At 47.9% G+C, this 14,599-nt stretch overlaps 4 protein-coding genes across 4 annotated transcripts; 2 read left to right on the top strand and 2 right to left on the bottom strand.

Annotated features, from left to right (window-relative positions):
• Positions 1-137: 137 nt before the first annotated feature.
• On the bottom strand, positions 138-2,260 carry F5147DRAFT_714780 (uncharacterized protein). Its single transcript, XM_041438494.1, has 3 exons — positions 1,671-2,260; positions 1,477-1,609; positions 138-1,428 (listed from the first exon to the last, which is right to left on the bottom strand). The coding sequence occupies exons 1-3, from the start codon at positions 1,784-1,786 to the stop codon at positions 493-495; spliced, it is 1,185 nt and encodes a 394-aa protein (XP_041288631.1). The 5' UTR covers positions 1,787-2,260; the 3' UTR covers positions 138-492.
• A 778-nt stretch (positions 2,261-3,038) lies between these two features.
• Positions 3,039-11,417, top strand: F5147DRAFT_816432 (nonmuscle myosin heavy chain b; the record flags this gene model as incomplete). Its single annotated transcript, XM_041443575.1, has 23 exons — positions 3,039-3,095; positions 3,500-3,590; positions 3,825-3,871; positions 4,040-4,240; positions 4,299-4,442; positions 4,524-4,729; positions 4,761-5,221; positions 5,295-5,398; positions 5,449-6,996; positions 7,048-7,667; positions 7,716-8,403; positions 8,464-9,037; positions 9,086-9,346; positions 9,394-9,417; positions 9,470-10,014; positions 10,062-10,373; positions 10,435-10,514; positions 10,576-10,623; positions 10,818-10,880; positions 10,923-10,962; positions 11,023-11,083; positions 11,174-11,317; positions 11,374-11,417. The coding sequence occupies 23 exons, from the start codon at positions 3,039-3,041 to the stop codon at positions 11,415-11,417; spliced, it is 6,363 nt and encodes a 2,120-aa protein (XP_041288630.1).
• A 169-nt stretch (positions 11,418-11,586) lies between these two features.
• On the bottom strand, positions 11,587-13,492 carry F5147DRAFT_583395 (uncharacterized protein; the record flags this gene model as incomplete). Its single annotated transcript, XM_041431724.1, has 7 exons — positions 11,587-11,866; positions 11,913-11,988; positions 12,041-12,344; positions 12,419-12,562; positions 12,614-12,872; positions 12,932-13,035; positions 13,118-13,492. 7 exons carry the CDS (start codon positions 13,490-13,492, stop codon positions 11,587-11,589), a joined length of 1,542 nt encoding a protein of 513 aa, XP_041288629.1.
• An 18-nt stretch (positions 13,493-13,510) lies between these two features.
• F5147DRAFT_714760 (snare protein YKT6) lies at positions 13,511-14,586 on the top strand. The gene is made up of 4 exons (XM_041438493.1): positions 13,511-13,842; positions 13,895-14,118; positions 14,182-14,292; positions 14,344-14,586. The coding sequence occupies exons 1-4, from the start codon at positions 13,605-13,607 to the stop codon at positions 14,368-14,370; spliced, it is 600 nt and encodes a 199-aa protein (XP_041288628.1). The 5' UTR covers positions 13,511-13,604; the 3' UTR covers positions 14,371-14,586.
• Positions 14,587-14,599: the final 13 nt, after the last annotated feature.

Below are 14,599 nucleotides of genomic sequence, written 5' to 3'. Positions count from 1 at the left end.
TGCTTCACGCCGGCTTCTCTCTGGCAACGTAGCCTCAACATATTTCTCTATTTTTTTTTGCCTAGCCTTACAGTATGTACTGAATCCTACCCGCTCATGTTGTTGCCTTATTTTAATGTTGTGTAGTTGTTGTGTTCTAAAAAACGGGTCGAAAGTTTTGCAACACCGGGCAAGAGATAGTATGGCGTAAAACCAAATGCGACAACAATGTCGCTCGCTGCGCGAAAACTATGTGAACAACGCAGGTGAGATGTTGGATAGATAATTGCTATTTTTAAATTTTAACATCAAAATGGTGGTTTTGCCGTGTAAGAAAAGAAAGATCCGCAGACTTCGTGAGGAATGAAATGCAAGTGAGGATTGATACCGCTATGGCTACATGTAGTTGTGACGTGCAAGAATAAGAACTGGTCCTGATTGAAGCAAACTCAAGTGCCGATCGGTGTCTGGCTGGATGCCAAAACCAACGTCCATGTACATTATGATGTCTTGCTACTGGGCATCCACATGGCTCTGCTTAATGTGGCGCAAGAGAGCATCTTTACGGGACAGGAATTTCTGGCAATGAGGGCATTTGACTGTCATCGAAGGCAGGCCTGGGCTAAACTTGCAACTCCCCAAGTGCCTCTCCATGTCGTTTCGACGCGTAAAAGACTTCTTGCAGCCATGAATTTTCATCGAACAGTCAAACCGCTCTTCCTTGGTTCCTTCGTGTCTTGTCACTCTTGAGGAACCATAACTGACTTTCCTAACCTTGGATGCTGCCCGTTTATGGATGCGATTGGGTTGGTAATCGTCATCGTCATCGTCATCGTCATCGTCGGTCCGCCGGCGCTTGGCTCCTCGACAAACGTCAGCCGGTTTAATACCAACATGACTTGGGTTGAAAGGCGACGAGAGCTGACTCGGATGCTGTACGTTAGTACGGAGCGGACAGGGGGCTGAGCTTGGAGAAATGCATATTTGCACTTGTGATGTAACGTTCTCCGTCAAGCCCTCTGTAAATCTTAGGAAACGAGATCGCTCCGCGGGATTAGAGTCTGGCAAGATAGATGACGAGTCATGCACCAGCTCAGCATCGTCAACTGGAAGCACGAGCTTCGGCTGAGAGAGATTCTTTAAGGATGATGCTGGAGAAGGCATATCCAAGACCGCCCGACAGGCAAGGTCTTCTTGTAATTGTTCAGGATAAGCTGAGTCTTCCATAAATCCTTCTTCCTCAAAAAACGGAGTGCAATGCGCTGCGACATCGAGAGGCCCAAAGTCTTCCAACGGACCACAGAAGAGGTCAGGGAGAAGGGCGCCGCCTTGTGGAGTCAAGGGAGACCTGCTCGACGCGACACTGAACGGTGATTCATCAGGGCTCAACTGCGGTAAACCTAAAAAGTCTCCAGTTGCAGATGATCCTGGATACCGATATCGGGCAGCCTTAAGACACGTGTCAGCATGGACTTGTGAGATCTTCGGTTCACGCACGTTAGATGCTTGCAATTGGTGGATAGCCAAATTCTCGATATATGCCGCATCGTCCGTATCCTCGAGGTGAAGATCGAGGTCATCAGAAGACCACAGCACCGTTGGTGCTGTGGATGACTCGAACTCAAAGGTTCTGTCCTCAGTCAGTCAATCGACCATTCAATTGACCACAAAATTAAGATTCCAATGCTCACCTTAAACCATCCACGAAATCGAGCTTCGATGGGAGCTCGGTTTCTCGTTGAAAGGATTCTGAATCCTCAGGATATACAAGGAATTCATTGTAGTTGCTAGACGACGGAAGATGCATGTGCGATGAGGTAGATGGTTAGGGAAAAGTGTCGGATAAGATGCAAGGAAGTGCACTCTCCGCAAGGCGACCTTCTTATCGGCCTTGAAAGTCCTGTTGACACTTGAGGGTCCATCCCTCACAAAAACGTGTTGTACACGCGTCAACAAGGCTGTAGCCTTGATGCGGAAGTGCATCTTAATTGTTCCGAGCGTCTTTAGTGGGCTAAGAAGCCAATCGTAGGCGCTGGACCGTCGTGTTTGTTAGATCTACGAGGTTGTTGTATTATTTTGAAGAAAATAAAGGACCAACCGACATCACTTTTTTCCAAGGTATATGCCAATCTTTTCTGGCCCACGACGTACTTCAAGAGTCGTGCATGTACATCCTGTACGTAGGGCACTGGCAAGTCCCGGCCGGTCGATGATGTCTGTCACCTCAGTTCTAGAAACCGCGGAGCACGGACCTTTGCGAAGACAATTTGAGGGACAAAAGTGGCCCGGAATTTGATGTCAGAACAAATATGGTAGTATGTCCACCATTATGTAATACTATTAGACCAGAATTTGAAATATTCACTTATTTGTTATTGGAACGACACCAGAGGCCCTCATGCTAACTACAAGCTTTTGTAAGTTGTTAACTTTAGTCGTGGAGCTTGTGCGTGGCGGTACAATTGTCATGACCAGACCTTGACCAGGAATTGTGGCGTACGCACTGCGCGTGCTGATCTGCGACCAGCTACTACATCATGGTATGGTGATGGTAGTACTTACTTCGTGATGATCCCTCCGGGCTGAGCGCTCAGCGCTCAACAGCCATGCTACGGTCCGAATACGGTAGTTTGTAAGTACATCCACTGTGTCGCGGCACAGCTAAACGATATCTAACTTCATGTGTCGCCAGCTGTTGCAAACATTGATACTATCTCCGTACTGTCAAATAGGGTAGAGCACGGGTATACCGCAAACACCGTTCATACCCGTAGAATTCGGGAGGCAGGCTACTCATCAAAAAAATCGGCAAGTAGTTCTTGAAATACACAATATGGTAAGAGAATGGATGGTGTCCAAGTGCTGCTTACTGATATTATAACTTGCTTACTATTGTTAGTGGCGGGGTATCTATACTTATCACAGCAAATTTCTCGGGGGCCCTAGTAGGCAGGCCTTAATAAAAGGGCAATCCGTCCGTTTCTTCTGTATCAGATGGACGTCATATATCTGAGGCACAAACGAGTCTCAGTGGGCGACGAATTCGAAAGTATTGATTCATGCTCATGCGCAAAGCTGTCTTAAATCACTGGCCAAACGGTGTCATCTTCAAGGCAGTAAGTACTCCTTGAAAACTCTATGGTGGGCATGACGCTGAGATGCTAATACTTCGACCCCGTATGTCACACTATCATCTGCCATAGCCACCCACTCGCCCTCATCGCCTTAGTCCTTGTTTATTTTCAGGCATTCATTTTGAGATTATCACTAGGTTGTGTACATCGATTCTGTTTGCCACCTGCGATGATTGATACCCGAATAATAATTCTCAGGTGAAAATTCCGCAAGCCTTTGATCGACAATACTGATGAGCAGCCATAGGCTGAAGTTTGAACATATCTATGTTGTTTGCGATCGTTCAATTGAGGTTATGGTGCATCTTTGACCTTACAGGTTCGTATGCACTCCACATGTATGTATTTTTTCAATATGCCAATACATCACCAATCCATTTTCATAGAATGGGGTCGATGATCAACCCAAATCATCGATCCAGTATATGAGAACATTCAACACTACCTTTCAGGTAATATATAATCATGATACGCCAGGTGAGTCGCGAAGATGGCGCAGGTCGGGGTGAGCTTGCATAACTGATGTTATGAAGGAACGACCAAGTATCTCATGTGTGAGATCGAGGAGCTGGAAATACATATACTGATTTTACGACGAGTGCTAGCAGTGCACCAATGTTCCAAAGAAACCTTGAAGTGATGAATATGAACATTGACTACCTAATTAGGAACATTGGTTCAAGTGATCCATCATTACGCTGCAAAGTTCAGTTACTGTCACGGTCCATGATCTGTATATCCATAACCTGTTCGCGACCGTGAGCATACCCAGCTGTGTGAAGTATTTCAGCGTCTCCTTTGACAATTTGCTTTGCTTCTTATTCACGACCATCACTCCAAGTTGACTGCACGTTTAGACACCACCTTATACCTGGATATCCCCCAAGTTATTCAGTCATTCTAGACAACTTACAAGCCAAACTCAGTTTTGGTGGCCCATATCCCTGCTGATGCCAGCTCCTCGTCCCTCTCTGAGTGCAGAAGCCGCGCGCGCCGCTGCGCTACAGGCTGAGTTTAATGAAAAGAAATGGGTGTGGGTACCAGACGAGAAAGACGGTTATCTCGCTGGCTGGGTACACCAAGAAGATGACGAGACTGCAGAGATTATTATGTCTTCTGGTAGCGAGGTATCTTCACCCTAATCTTCTTCATGATGTGCCAATTTGCTGACACGAAACGCGTCAGATTCGTCAGGTTCCTTTGTATGCACTCTCCAAGATGAACCCTCCCAAGTTCGATCGTGTCGAAGACATCGCAGATCTCACATTTTTAAACGAAGCGAGCGTCGTGCATAATCTGCGTCTAAGGTATGGATCTGGAGCTATCTATGTGAGTCCTATCCTGTCAGCGATTTCTTGCGCACATTCATGAGCATCCTATCTTGCACGCCTACTAAAACGCACCGAGTAGACATACTCTGGCTTATTCTTGGTTGCCATAAACCCTTACCAGAACCTTCCGCTGTATACAGACGCGATTATATCTCAGTATCGCAGTAAACGACGCGATGAGAACCCTCCTCATATCTTCGCAGTTGCGGAGCGCGCATGGGTTAACATGGGGGAGGAGCGCGAAAATCAGAGCATTCTTATAACGTCGGCCATCCCTACCTTTCCGTGAATCATACAACTAATTTGCCGTCCACAGGGGAGAATCTGGTGCAGGAAAAACTGAAAGCACGAAGAAAGTTATACAATACCTGTCTGCTATAGCAACTGATGCTCACCCGCGCCATCCTTCACATTCACATTCTGCTTCCATGGCATCTTCATTCCCCGCATCCCCACCTTTGGGTCTGCCCAGAAGAAGCTCTTTCCATACCAAAGCTACTCATGTTGTGTCTAACAGCACTGGAGGTGCCAAGGGTCGTCTAGGCTTGCTCGAGCGACAGATTCTCCAAGCGAATCCCATCCTTGAGGCATTTGGTAACGCGCAGACTCAGCGGAACAACAACTCAAGTAGATTCGGGAAGTTTATTAGGATTAGTTTTTCTCCGGACGGGAGTATATCCGGGGCGAATATTGACTGGTACCTGCTAGAGAAGAGTCGAGTTGTGGTTCGCAGTGCCGCGGAGCGCAACTTTCACATATTTTACCAGTTGCTATCAAGTGGAGGATCATTGAAAGGCAAGTATTTGAAATATCCTCTCCCCACTTGTTTCTGATATTTGTGCTGCTACAGACACTCTTCTGCTGGATCGCCCTTTAGACGAATATGAATTTCTCAACAGAAGCAGGCGAGAGGTTGATGGCATCAACGATCGTGAAGATTGGGACGCTCTGATAGTACGTTTTGTGAAAGCGAAGTCTTCGATACTCGACTAATACACTCCCAGAATGCTCTTGATATTGTTGGCTTTACGGTCGCGGAACAGTTCGACCTTTTCCGCATCGTCGCGGCAATTCTTCATATTGGCAACATCGACATCCGTTCTACGAAGTCGGATGATGCATTCATGCCAGATCCCTCGCAAGCTGAGCGTGTCTGCCATTTGCTTGGTATCCCTATCGCAGAGTTCACAAGAGCTATCTTACGGCCCAGGGTTCTTGCTGGACGTGAGTGGGTCACGCAGGCGAGGACGGGGCAACAGTCTCTTGACGAACTCTCGTCCTTGAGCAAGTCGTTGTACGAGAAGTCCTTCGGTGCACTAGTTGAGCGCATCAACCGTGCGCTAGATCGCCCGTCCTCTAAGTCGACGTTCATCGGTGTTCTCGACATCGCAGGCTTCGAGATCTTCGAAATTAACACGTACGAACAATTGCTCATCAACTATACCAACGAGAAACTGCAGCAATTTTTCAATCATCATATGTTCGTCCTCGAGCAGGAAGAGTATTCCAGGGAAGGCATAGAATGGGATTACGTGAACTTCAAGCTGGACTTGCAACCGACCATTGACCTCATTGAGAGCAGCGGGAACGCCATTGGCATCCTCAGTTGCTTAGACGAGGAATGTATCATGCCCAAAGCCACCGATCTTACATTCACAGAGAAAGTCCATTCGATCTGGAGTGGAGATCTGCGCGCAACAGAGCATCCTCATCCAGGCCGGACGAAATACACCCTACCGAAGTTTGAACAAGGCTTTATCATCACGCATTACGCAGGCAAAGTCGAGTACCGCACCGACGGGTGGTTAGAGAAGAATAAGGATCCCCTCAACGATAATCTCACACGTGTACTAGCATCATCATCGGAACCTTATGTGGCATCGCTTTTCCAAGATTTTGCTGGCGTCTTCGCCGACATGCCCCCATCTTCCAGTGCTGGGTTCTCCGCAGGCAAAAGGCGCACCATCAAGAGAGGAGCATTTAGAACAGTTGGGCAACGGCACAAGGAGCAATTGGCGCTTCTGATGGCGCAGTTGCAGGCGACACAGCCACATTTCGTACGTTGTATCGTGCCCAACGTCAACAAGAAACCCGGAAGGGTGGATGTGCCCCTCGTCCTCGATCAATTGCGTTGCAATGGTGTTTTGGAGGGTATTCGCATAGCACGTCTTGGTTATCCCAATCGGCTTCTCTTCGTCGAGTTCCGCCAGCGCTACGAGATCATGACTCCAGGCATTATTCCTCGTGGATACATGGATGGTCGCAAATCGTGCATCCGTATTGTAGAAGCTTTAGATCTCGATACTGAGTTATTCCGTGTGGGAACATCCAAGATATTCTTCAAGGCCGGAGTCCTCGCCGATCTCGAGGAGCGGCGGGATGCCCTTCTATTTGACGTATTTTCGAGGCTTCAGGCTGTTGCTAGGAGGTTCTCCGCACGCAGACAGATGAAGAAGGTTCTTAATCGTGCGGTGGCGATACGAACGATCCAGCGTAATGCTCGTGTGTACGGGGAGTTGCGAGATTGGCCATGGTGGCAGCTATACACTAAAGTAAGGTGGTTCTTGTCTATTTTGTGGTAAATTTTTGATCATTTTACACAGGTCCGTCCGTTACTCGCCGCGACACGAAATGATGAAGAGCTCAGGAGGAAAGACGTTGAGCTGCAACTTGTAAAGGAGAGAGCAGAGCGCGACCAACGGGAACGGGAAAACCTGGAGAACGTGAAGATGACTCTTCAGGTGGAAAAACGAAAGATCATCGAAGAGTTGGAAGCCGAGCGTGCGCTTACCCTCGACAAAGATGCCATGTTAGACAGAAGTAAAAAGAGGGAAGCAGAACTTGAAGAAGAAATCGTTGCCTTACACGCCGACCTCGACGTCCTCGATTCGCAATTGGACCGTGCCCTGCAACTTCAGAAGGAGGGCGATGAGAAACATGAAACTTTACGTGTCGCGTTCGACCAGGCTGCAGAGCATCTTGTCCGCATGGAGGGTCAACAAAATGAATGGCGAGCTAAAGAGGCGGAACTTTCGGACATTGTATTAACGCAGGAGAGCAGCATGGTTCAGCTGCAGCAGGAACACCAGGCTCTCCAGAAAGCCAATGAGGACCTCGGAGCCCTTGTTTCGCAGCACGACGAAGATTTGGCGCGTGTCAAGGAGCGTTCTGAAGCTTTAGTGCGCGACTTGCAGGCCAAGCTCGGTGTGGAAATTCAATCTAAGTGAGCCCCAAAAACTTATCGTGATCTTTGGTCTGATGTTTCACGCAGAGAGTCACTCGGCAGCAAGGTCGACCAACTGGAAAGAAGCTTGAGTTACCTCAAACAGCAGCTAACAGAGATGACTCGTACATCTGCTGAGTATTCTGCTATGATCCAGAACAAAGAGGACCAAAATTCACAGCTGCTTTCGACCATCACCGCATCCGCCGACGAGCATTCTCGACTGCAAAAAGAGATTGTCGAACTCCACGCTGCATCTGACAGACAGCGAGCGGAGATTCATGCTTCCAGGGCCGATGTAGATCGTGCAGCATCCGCCAAGATAAAACTTCAGAGCGAGCTGGATGAGCTCCGCACAATCATGGAGACCAAGACCTCCGAAGACGCCCGCCGGCTCGAAGTAGAGAAAAGCAAAGAGGAAGAGCTTACCGAGCTCCGCTCTCAGTCTTCCCAGTTACACGCAGAACTCAGCATTTTACGGGAAAACGCTCTTGACAAGGAAAGCAAGCTCGCTACCGAACTAGACGAGATGCGTCGTCAGCACAAGCAGCTGGATTCAGCTCACAGCTCTCTTTTGGACCGCGAGCGAGGCTTGAAGGAACGGACGTCAAAGCTCGAGGCAATAATCGTGGATCTCGAAAAAGCCAAAAGAGTAGTTGAATCGGAATTGCAGGCATTGCGATCCCGTCAGATTGACTCGGATGGTCGGTTAGCAGAGACATTGAGGGCGAAAGAGGTAATTGGGCAACTATTTGCATTTGTTGGACTGGGTGGAACTTTACTCATGCTTTATTAGATCCTGGAACGACAACTCCACGCCGCTCAGACCAAATATAATGAGATCGAGGATACGATTTTGCAGATGGAAAGAGATGCTCACGCTGGCGAACGTCAGTTGGAAACCTTGAAGAAACAACTGGAATCCGAATCAGCCAAGTGCAAGAACCTTCAACACGTCATGTTAACTCAGAAAAAGGAGTACCAAGAACGCATTGCGAAGTACGACCATGATCTTAACAAGGCAATCACTGATCTCAAGAATCGGGAGTGGGAGCTCAAACAAATGGAGAGCAAACAGGATAAGACGATTGTCGAACACGTTTACGTTCTGGAGAAGGCCAAGAAAGTAACCGATCAGCAACTGAGAGAGGCGCAAGAGCAGCTGCAGAAGGATGCCGTCTACATTCGATCTTTGGAGAAAGCCAAGGCAAGCCTCACCCGGGAGGTAGAAGATTTCGCCAGGGGAGGTGGGGTGGATCAGGCAGAGCGTAGGGCCTCGGAAAGGGCTATCAAGTTCCTTGAGGAGAAGGCTAACAAAGCACTCGCCAGCGCAGAAGCAAAGGCTAAAACAGAACGTGCTGAATCTTCTGGTAAATTTTGGACTCCTCCACCCTAAACAATACTGACCCTCAAGATAGTCCGACGCGCCCTCGCTGACTTGGAAAAGACTCATAATGATTTGGTGACAGAGAAGAGGATACTCGAAGAGCGTTTCCAAGACACTCAGCGGAGGCTCCATGAATTGGAGGTTCAGATCGAGGCCGAAGATAGAGAATCTTCTGAGTTGGGCATTCACAGGCACCGTCTAGTACAACAACTGCAGGATGAACGTCAGCAGCATCAGAAAGACCTCGCAGAGCGTGATTTCGCCAGCGACCAGACCCGAAAAAAATATCAAGGTTGGTGACAGCTTTCATAAGAGATCCTTTCTAATGACAAGCTGCAGCTGAACTAGCCCAGTTGAGCGAAGGTGCGCAACTAGGAAACTCTGGGTGTACCTCACCGAATAACATTTATTCTAGAAATGCAAGCGCAGCGAGATGCGATGACGAGGCTACGAGAAGATAATCGCAAAATACATTCAGACTACGACGAGCTGCAACTAAGATTTGATGACGAGGTCTACAATGGAGGCGCCTGGAACAGGGAGAAAGAGCGGATGGAGACGAAGATCGCCGATCTAACCAAAGCTTTTGAGTCATCGACTACTGCTCAATCCGACCAGCAAGCGCAGATCGTGTCACTTCACTCGCAAGTTCGGGAGCTTCGAAGCGTTCTCAATGATGCTGAGGCGGACAGGGCAATGCTACAAAAGGCACGCCGCTCTTTGCAGGCGGAACTTGAAGGCATCAAGCTCGACCATGTCGATGCAACGAAAATGACTTCGGATCGAGAACTACAAAAGCTACAGCTGGAGAAACAAGATCTTGAGCGATCTCTGGAGGAGCAAAAAGATCGTGTAGTTATGGCCTTTGACCGCTTGAAGAGAGCCGAGGCACATGCCAATGAAAGCCAGCTGGAACTCGACCGGACCCGCGTCGAGAATACTGAACTGGATAGAATAAATGTAAGTACCTGAAAAATGATCTTCAGTGTGCTCACTCTGTCCTACAGGCACAGCTAGAGAAGCAGGTCAAAGACCTAAACGTCCGCGTCGTTGACCTTGAAACGAAGTCATATGCAAATTCTCCTCACCCATCCTCCACTGTCAGGCAGCTGCAGGGCCGTATCGATGAACTCACTACTCAACTCAAGCAAGTTTCACGCGAGAAAGTCGACTCCAATCGCTTGCATAGTTCTGATAAGGCAATTCGCGACATGCAACTACAGTTAGCTGAAAGCGAAAGGCACCACGTCAAATTGGAGGAGGAGCGAAAAATATCCGAGGGTCAAATAATTTCACTCCGACAGACACTGGACAAAGTTGTCAGTCTTACCTCTTCATTGATCATCTAGTTACTTGGCTAATTCCAGTTCACATCAATAGCAATCAAGGGAGAGTGAACTTGAGCGCGTGAAACGTCGCCTAGAGCGAGAGGCCATGGACTCCAAGCAGGCGATGCTGAAGTGAGTTTAACTCAAAGATTTTGACAAGTTGAGATTGGGACGTTTACGTGTCACTTTCTAGCCTGCAACGTGAAGTTGAACGACTGCGCGCACGCCTTAATCGGCCGATGTCAGTCGTTAGTGACGGAGGCTCCATCCCTGCAAGCTCGGGGTCTCCTCGCAAGGTGGCTCCATAGCATTAGCTAGTATTCAAATATTCGTCATTAATTTATGATATAGTCACATCTGAGTTACTGTATATTCCATCTCAACACCATGCACATATGTATCTTATAGTAATCAACTCGGTGTATGACTGCTCAGCAAAACAACTGTTTTCGTCCCGGAGGGAACTCCCGGGAACTTGCGAATAGCTATCAAAATAAGGTTCAGCCACCGCGTTCCACCAAGATAGTTGGAAATCATTAGATATGGTAAGCAAGACTTCAAGACTCAGTACTCCGTCATGGTACGCTCACGTCCGCTGGCCATTTGGCTCTCTTAGTCTCATTGCTTATGTGTATGTTAGCCCAAGGAAATTCGGGATATCAAGCAGTTCATCGAGATTGCGCGGCGGAAGGATGCTTCCCGTGCGTTTATACTGTTGTTGTACTTCGACAACACGCTGACTTCACGCGCACTGATCTTGTACGAATTTTCGCATTCTGTTATATATTCAGAGGCCCGTATCAAAAAAATCGCCGCAAAATCAGCAGCTGGGAAGGTCCAGACTAAATTCAAAGTGCGGTGTTCACGATACTTGTACACTCTTTCTGTGGACGACCCAGAGAAGGCTGAAAAGCTCAAGCAGAGCTTGCCCCCAGGTGCGTGATCAGATCGGTCTTCTTAGTGTGTTTCATTGCCTGATATATGGGCCCAGGTTTGAGTGTGGTAGAACTCGGGGCAACACCGAAGAAGAAGTGAAACCCTTCTCCATCTCACACTGTAGTATGATTCGTGCGTCGCAATGGAGGGGCACCGATCGACTTGTGCATCACTAACCTATGATGAATATGCATGCAAGTCACATGTAGTCTTATTATGAACAAAGACAGATAGCTTTCGCCTTGCTTGACTTATACAGCCTTTGATTTCATACAATCATCCATTCTATAATACCAAGCATAACGCACGACCCCAAAAGCGTGCATGTACCGATCATTACGAAGGTTCGAAGTACCTGCTGCACTCTCCTTTCATATGAACGACTTCCACGTGTCCTCAGTGCCTCGATGTCGATCATGGTCGAAGGAGTATGAGACCATTTGGTGAAGACGATTTCCAGTAAAATTATTAGCAGTTGAGATCCATCCAATGCGGGCAGGGGCAGCGAGTTGAAAAGATATAATGATAGATTTGTGAGCTTCAGGTACCTGCCCAGAGTCAGCCACATGGTAGTTGTCAGTCTAAGTGACGTACTGGAAGAAATCTGCAAATACGAGGGGTAGCCCTAGGGGTATAATGCCAAAACGCGGTGCGAGATACGTTGTTTGAACTGATAACAGTGAACATCGAACACCACGCACGCTTGGATTCGTGTATCATACCTTGCTCCCAAACTTCGTACCTGGGGCCACTCCAGAGCACGATGCGCTCGTCTTCGGTGCCTGCCCCTTCGTGATTCACTGTAATCCGTAAGATGTCTCGGTCTTCCCTCGGTTTGATGCACGACTGCGATTCCAGACACGACGTCGAGGAGTCGCATCGGTTTTGCATTTTTGACAGTATGGGTACCGGATCGGTACAATACTCTTCAAACGTACTTTCAAATGACACAAAACAGGATGATGATGATGATGATGATGATGATGATGATGATGATGATGTACTACTGTCAGTATCCACACAACACTGATGATCACCTAAGGAGGCACTAAGTCAGGCAGGATGACGCAGGTACCATGCTCACCACTAAGCCGCGATACATCCACACACCACCCCTGCTTATAAACGGCCGGATTAGGTTCCAATAGATAAGTGGTCCACGCATCACGAGATGAGCGCAATGGAAGATCGTCAAGTGTCGTCAGGAAAGATCCAACAGGAAGATGCATGCTCAGAGGAGAATCCTACAAAAATTTAGCAAAATAGTGAGGTTATCGTCTTTGGACCATACTGACGGCTTCGACATGGGCCACGATTAGCCCTCTGGTGAAAACATCTTCATAACCTACCAACAGTATCCGTTGTCCAATACCAGACCAGCCCGCAGCCAGTAGAATCAGCCAGAGCGTCAGGTTATGAAAACACCCTGAAGTTACAACCCGTAAGCGATCGGGTGAAGACAACTCCTCGACCCTTGCAGAAGGCAACGTCACGAATGCGGCGGGGAACATGAAAGTCATAGAAGCTCCTGCCGCCAGCATAGGGATCCGATGACTAGGAAAAACACGAAGCTGTGGCTAATGGACTATGTCATATTGTGAGGGGAGACATACATTGCTGCAGTGATAGCATGCCCACTTTCATGCACGATTTGACTGATGCAAAGGGAGAGTAGAATCAGCGGTAGGTGTTTTAATGGAACGGTCAAGCCAGGGATCTACATGCAATGAAGTGAGTGCTCGAGGTATTTGAGCTAGTTACTGGAAGTGATCCACGTATATGTACTGCAGTTAACTCACAATTGGATTGACAGCATGCGTGACTCTAGAATATGTCGTTGCGCGAGTCGTGACTTCAACAGCTCTCTTCAGCAACGACGCTGAAGTATCTGGCGCAGTCACTCGTAGGAAAGTGGAAGACAGGAGTGACACCATAGTCCATACGAGCAGAGCAACAGCAGTGAACATTCCAAAGATAACGAGTACGCTGCCAGTATCATAGAACATGAGCAAAAACTTTCTTGTCCGCAGGTAGTTTCTACTGGCCAAACGTAAAGAAATGGTGTCATGATGAACATTGAATGCTCGTGTCTGTACGCGAAGGTGAAAGAGACTCCTTGGGATCGAGGCAGCGAGCGATTTGATCCTCTTTAACTGAATTCTGCGGAGGTGCATGGTGGTTCGCTCGAAGTGGCATGGTGTGGTTTCGTATACGTACATAATCGGACTCTGGGCCGGGCATTTACACCGACAGCACAGCGCGGTGTCTCTCTTCTCACCAACGACCATGAAGATCTTCTCCCTCTCAGTTGTTCTCGCACCTTCCTCAGGCCCTTGTTCAGTTCTTAGCTCTACTTCAGATGTCTCTAGTTTCTCGTTCTACCAGAGAAGTTCTGTCAGCGAGTTTTTGACATTCTTCACCAAGACAGTCGTAGAGAGAACTCCTCAGGGCCAGCGTCAGAGTGTACAAGAGAACAATTACACTGCCCATGTGTACAACAGGAGTGGTGCAGAGCAGCTTGCAGGTGGGTCGAAGCTCTGGATGTAATAGAGCCATCGAACTCACTCCTTCCTCAGCTATTATTATTACCGATCATGAATACCCCGTTCGACCCGCCTTTTCTCTTCTAACGAAGCTACTTGATGATTTCACTGCCAAAGTCCCCCAATCTGCCTTCGGAAACCCAGGATCAATATCATTCCCAGAGATCCAGACCTACATTCAGAAGTACCAGGATCCTCGGCAAGCTGATACAATTATGCGGGTACAACAGGAGCTAGATGAGACGAAGATTGTCCTGGTAAGCCCTCCCCTCATTAGGATAATCACTCGATTGTTTTATCGGTGTGACGGTGTATTGTAGCACAAGACCATCGAGTCTGTTCTCCAACGCGGGGAGAGGTTGGATAACCTTGTAGAGCGATCGAATGCTCTATCCGCACAGAGCAAGATGTTCTACAAGACAGCTAAGAAGGTCAGCGGCTGTCCTTTATGTTTGGGTGACTCGGTCTGACAGCCTCATTAGCAAAATTCATGTTGTGTGATCATGTAGATGACTATTCTTCTCTCCTCATTCATGCTTTTTCTTTGTTGCGGTTGTTGTTACGTCGGACCAGGTAATTAGTAACACATCCGTTAGTTCTGTATTTCACATGTCGTGATCGTGTCAGTGTGGCCAGTCTATTGAGCACGTCAACGAACTGATACCACAGTCTGGATATGTTGTAAGTTCTTAGCTAGTCTAGGATTTATAAATTTTATCCAAAAATGACATTGCTGAG

Source organism: Suillus discolor (assembly GCF_016758755.1).
Source record: "Suillus discolor strain FC423 chromosome Unknown F5147scaffold_64, whole genome shotgun sequence".
In the NCBI taxonomy this organism is placed as follows: domain Eukaryota; kingdom Fungi; phylum Basidiomycota; class Agaricomycetes; order Boletales; family Suillaceae; genus Suillus; species Suillus discolor.
The sequence above is the reverse complement of the archived record's forward strand: the minus strand, read 5'-3'. Positions and strand labels throughout refer to the sequence as shown.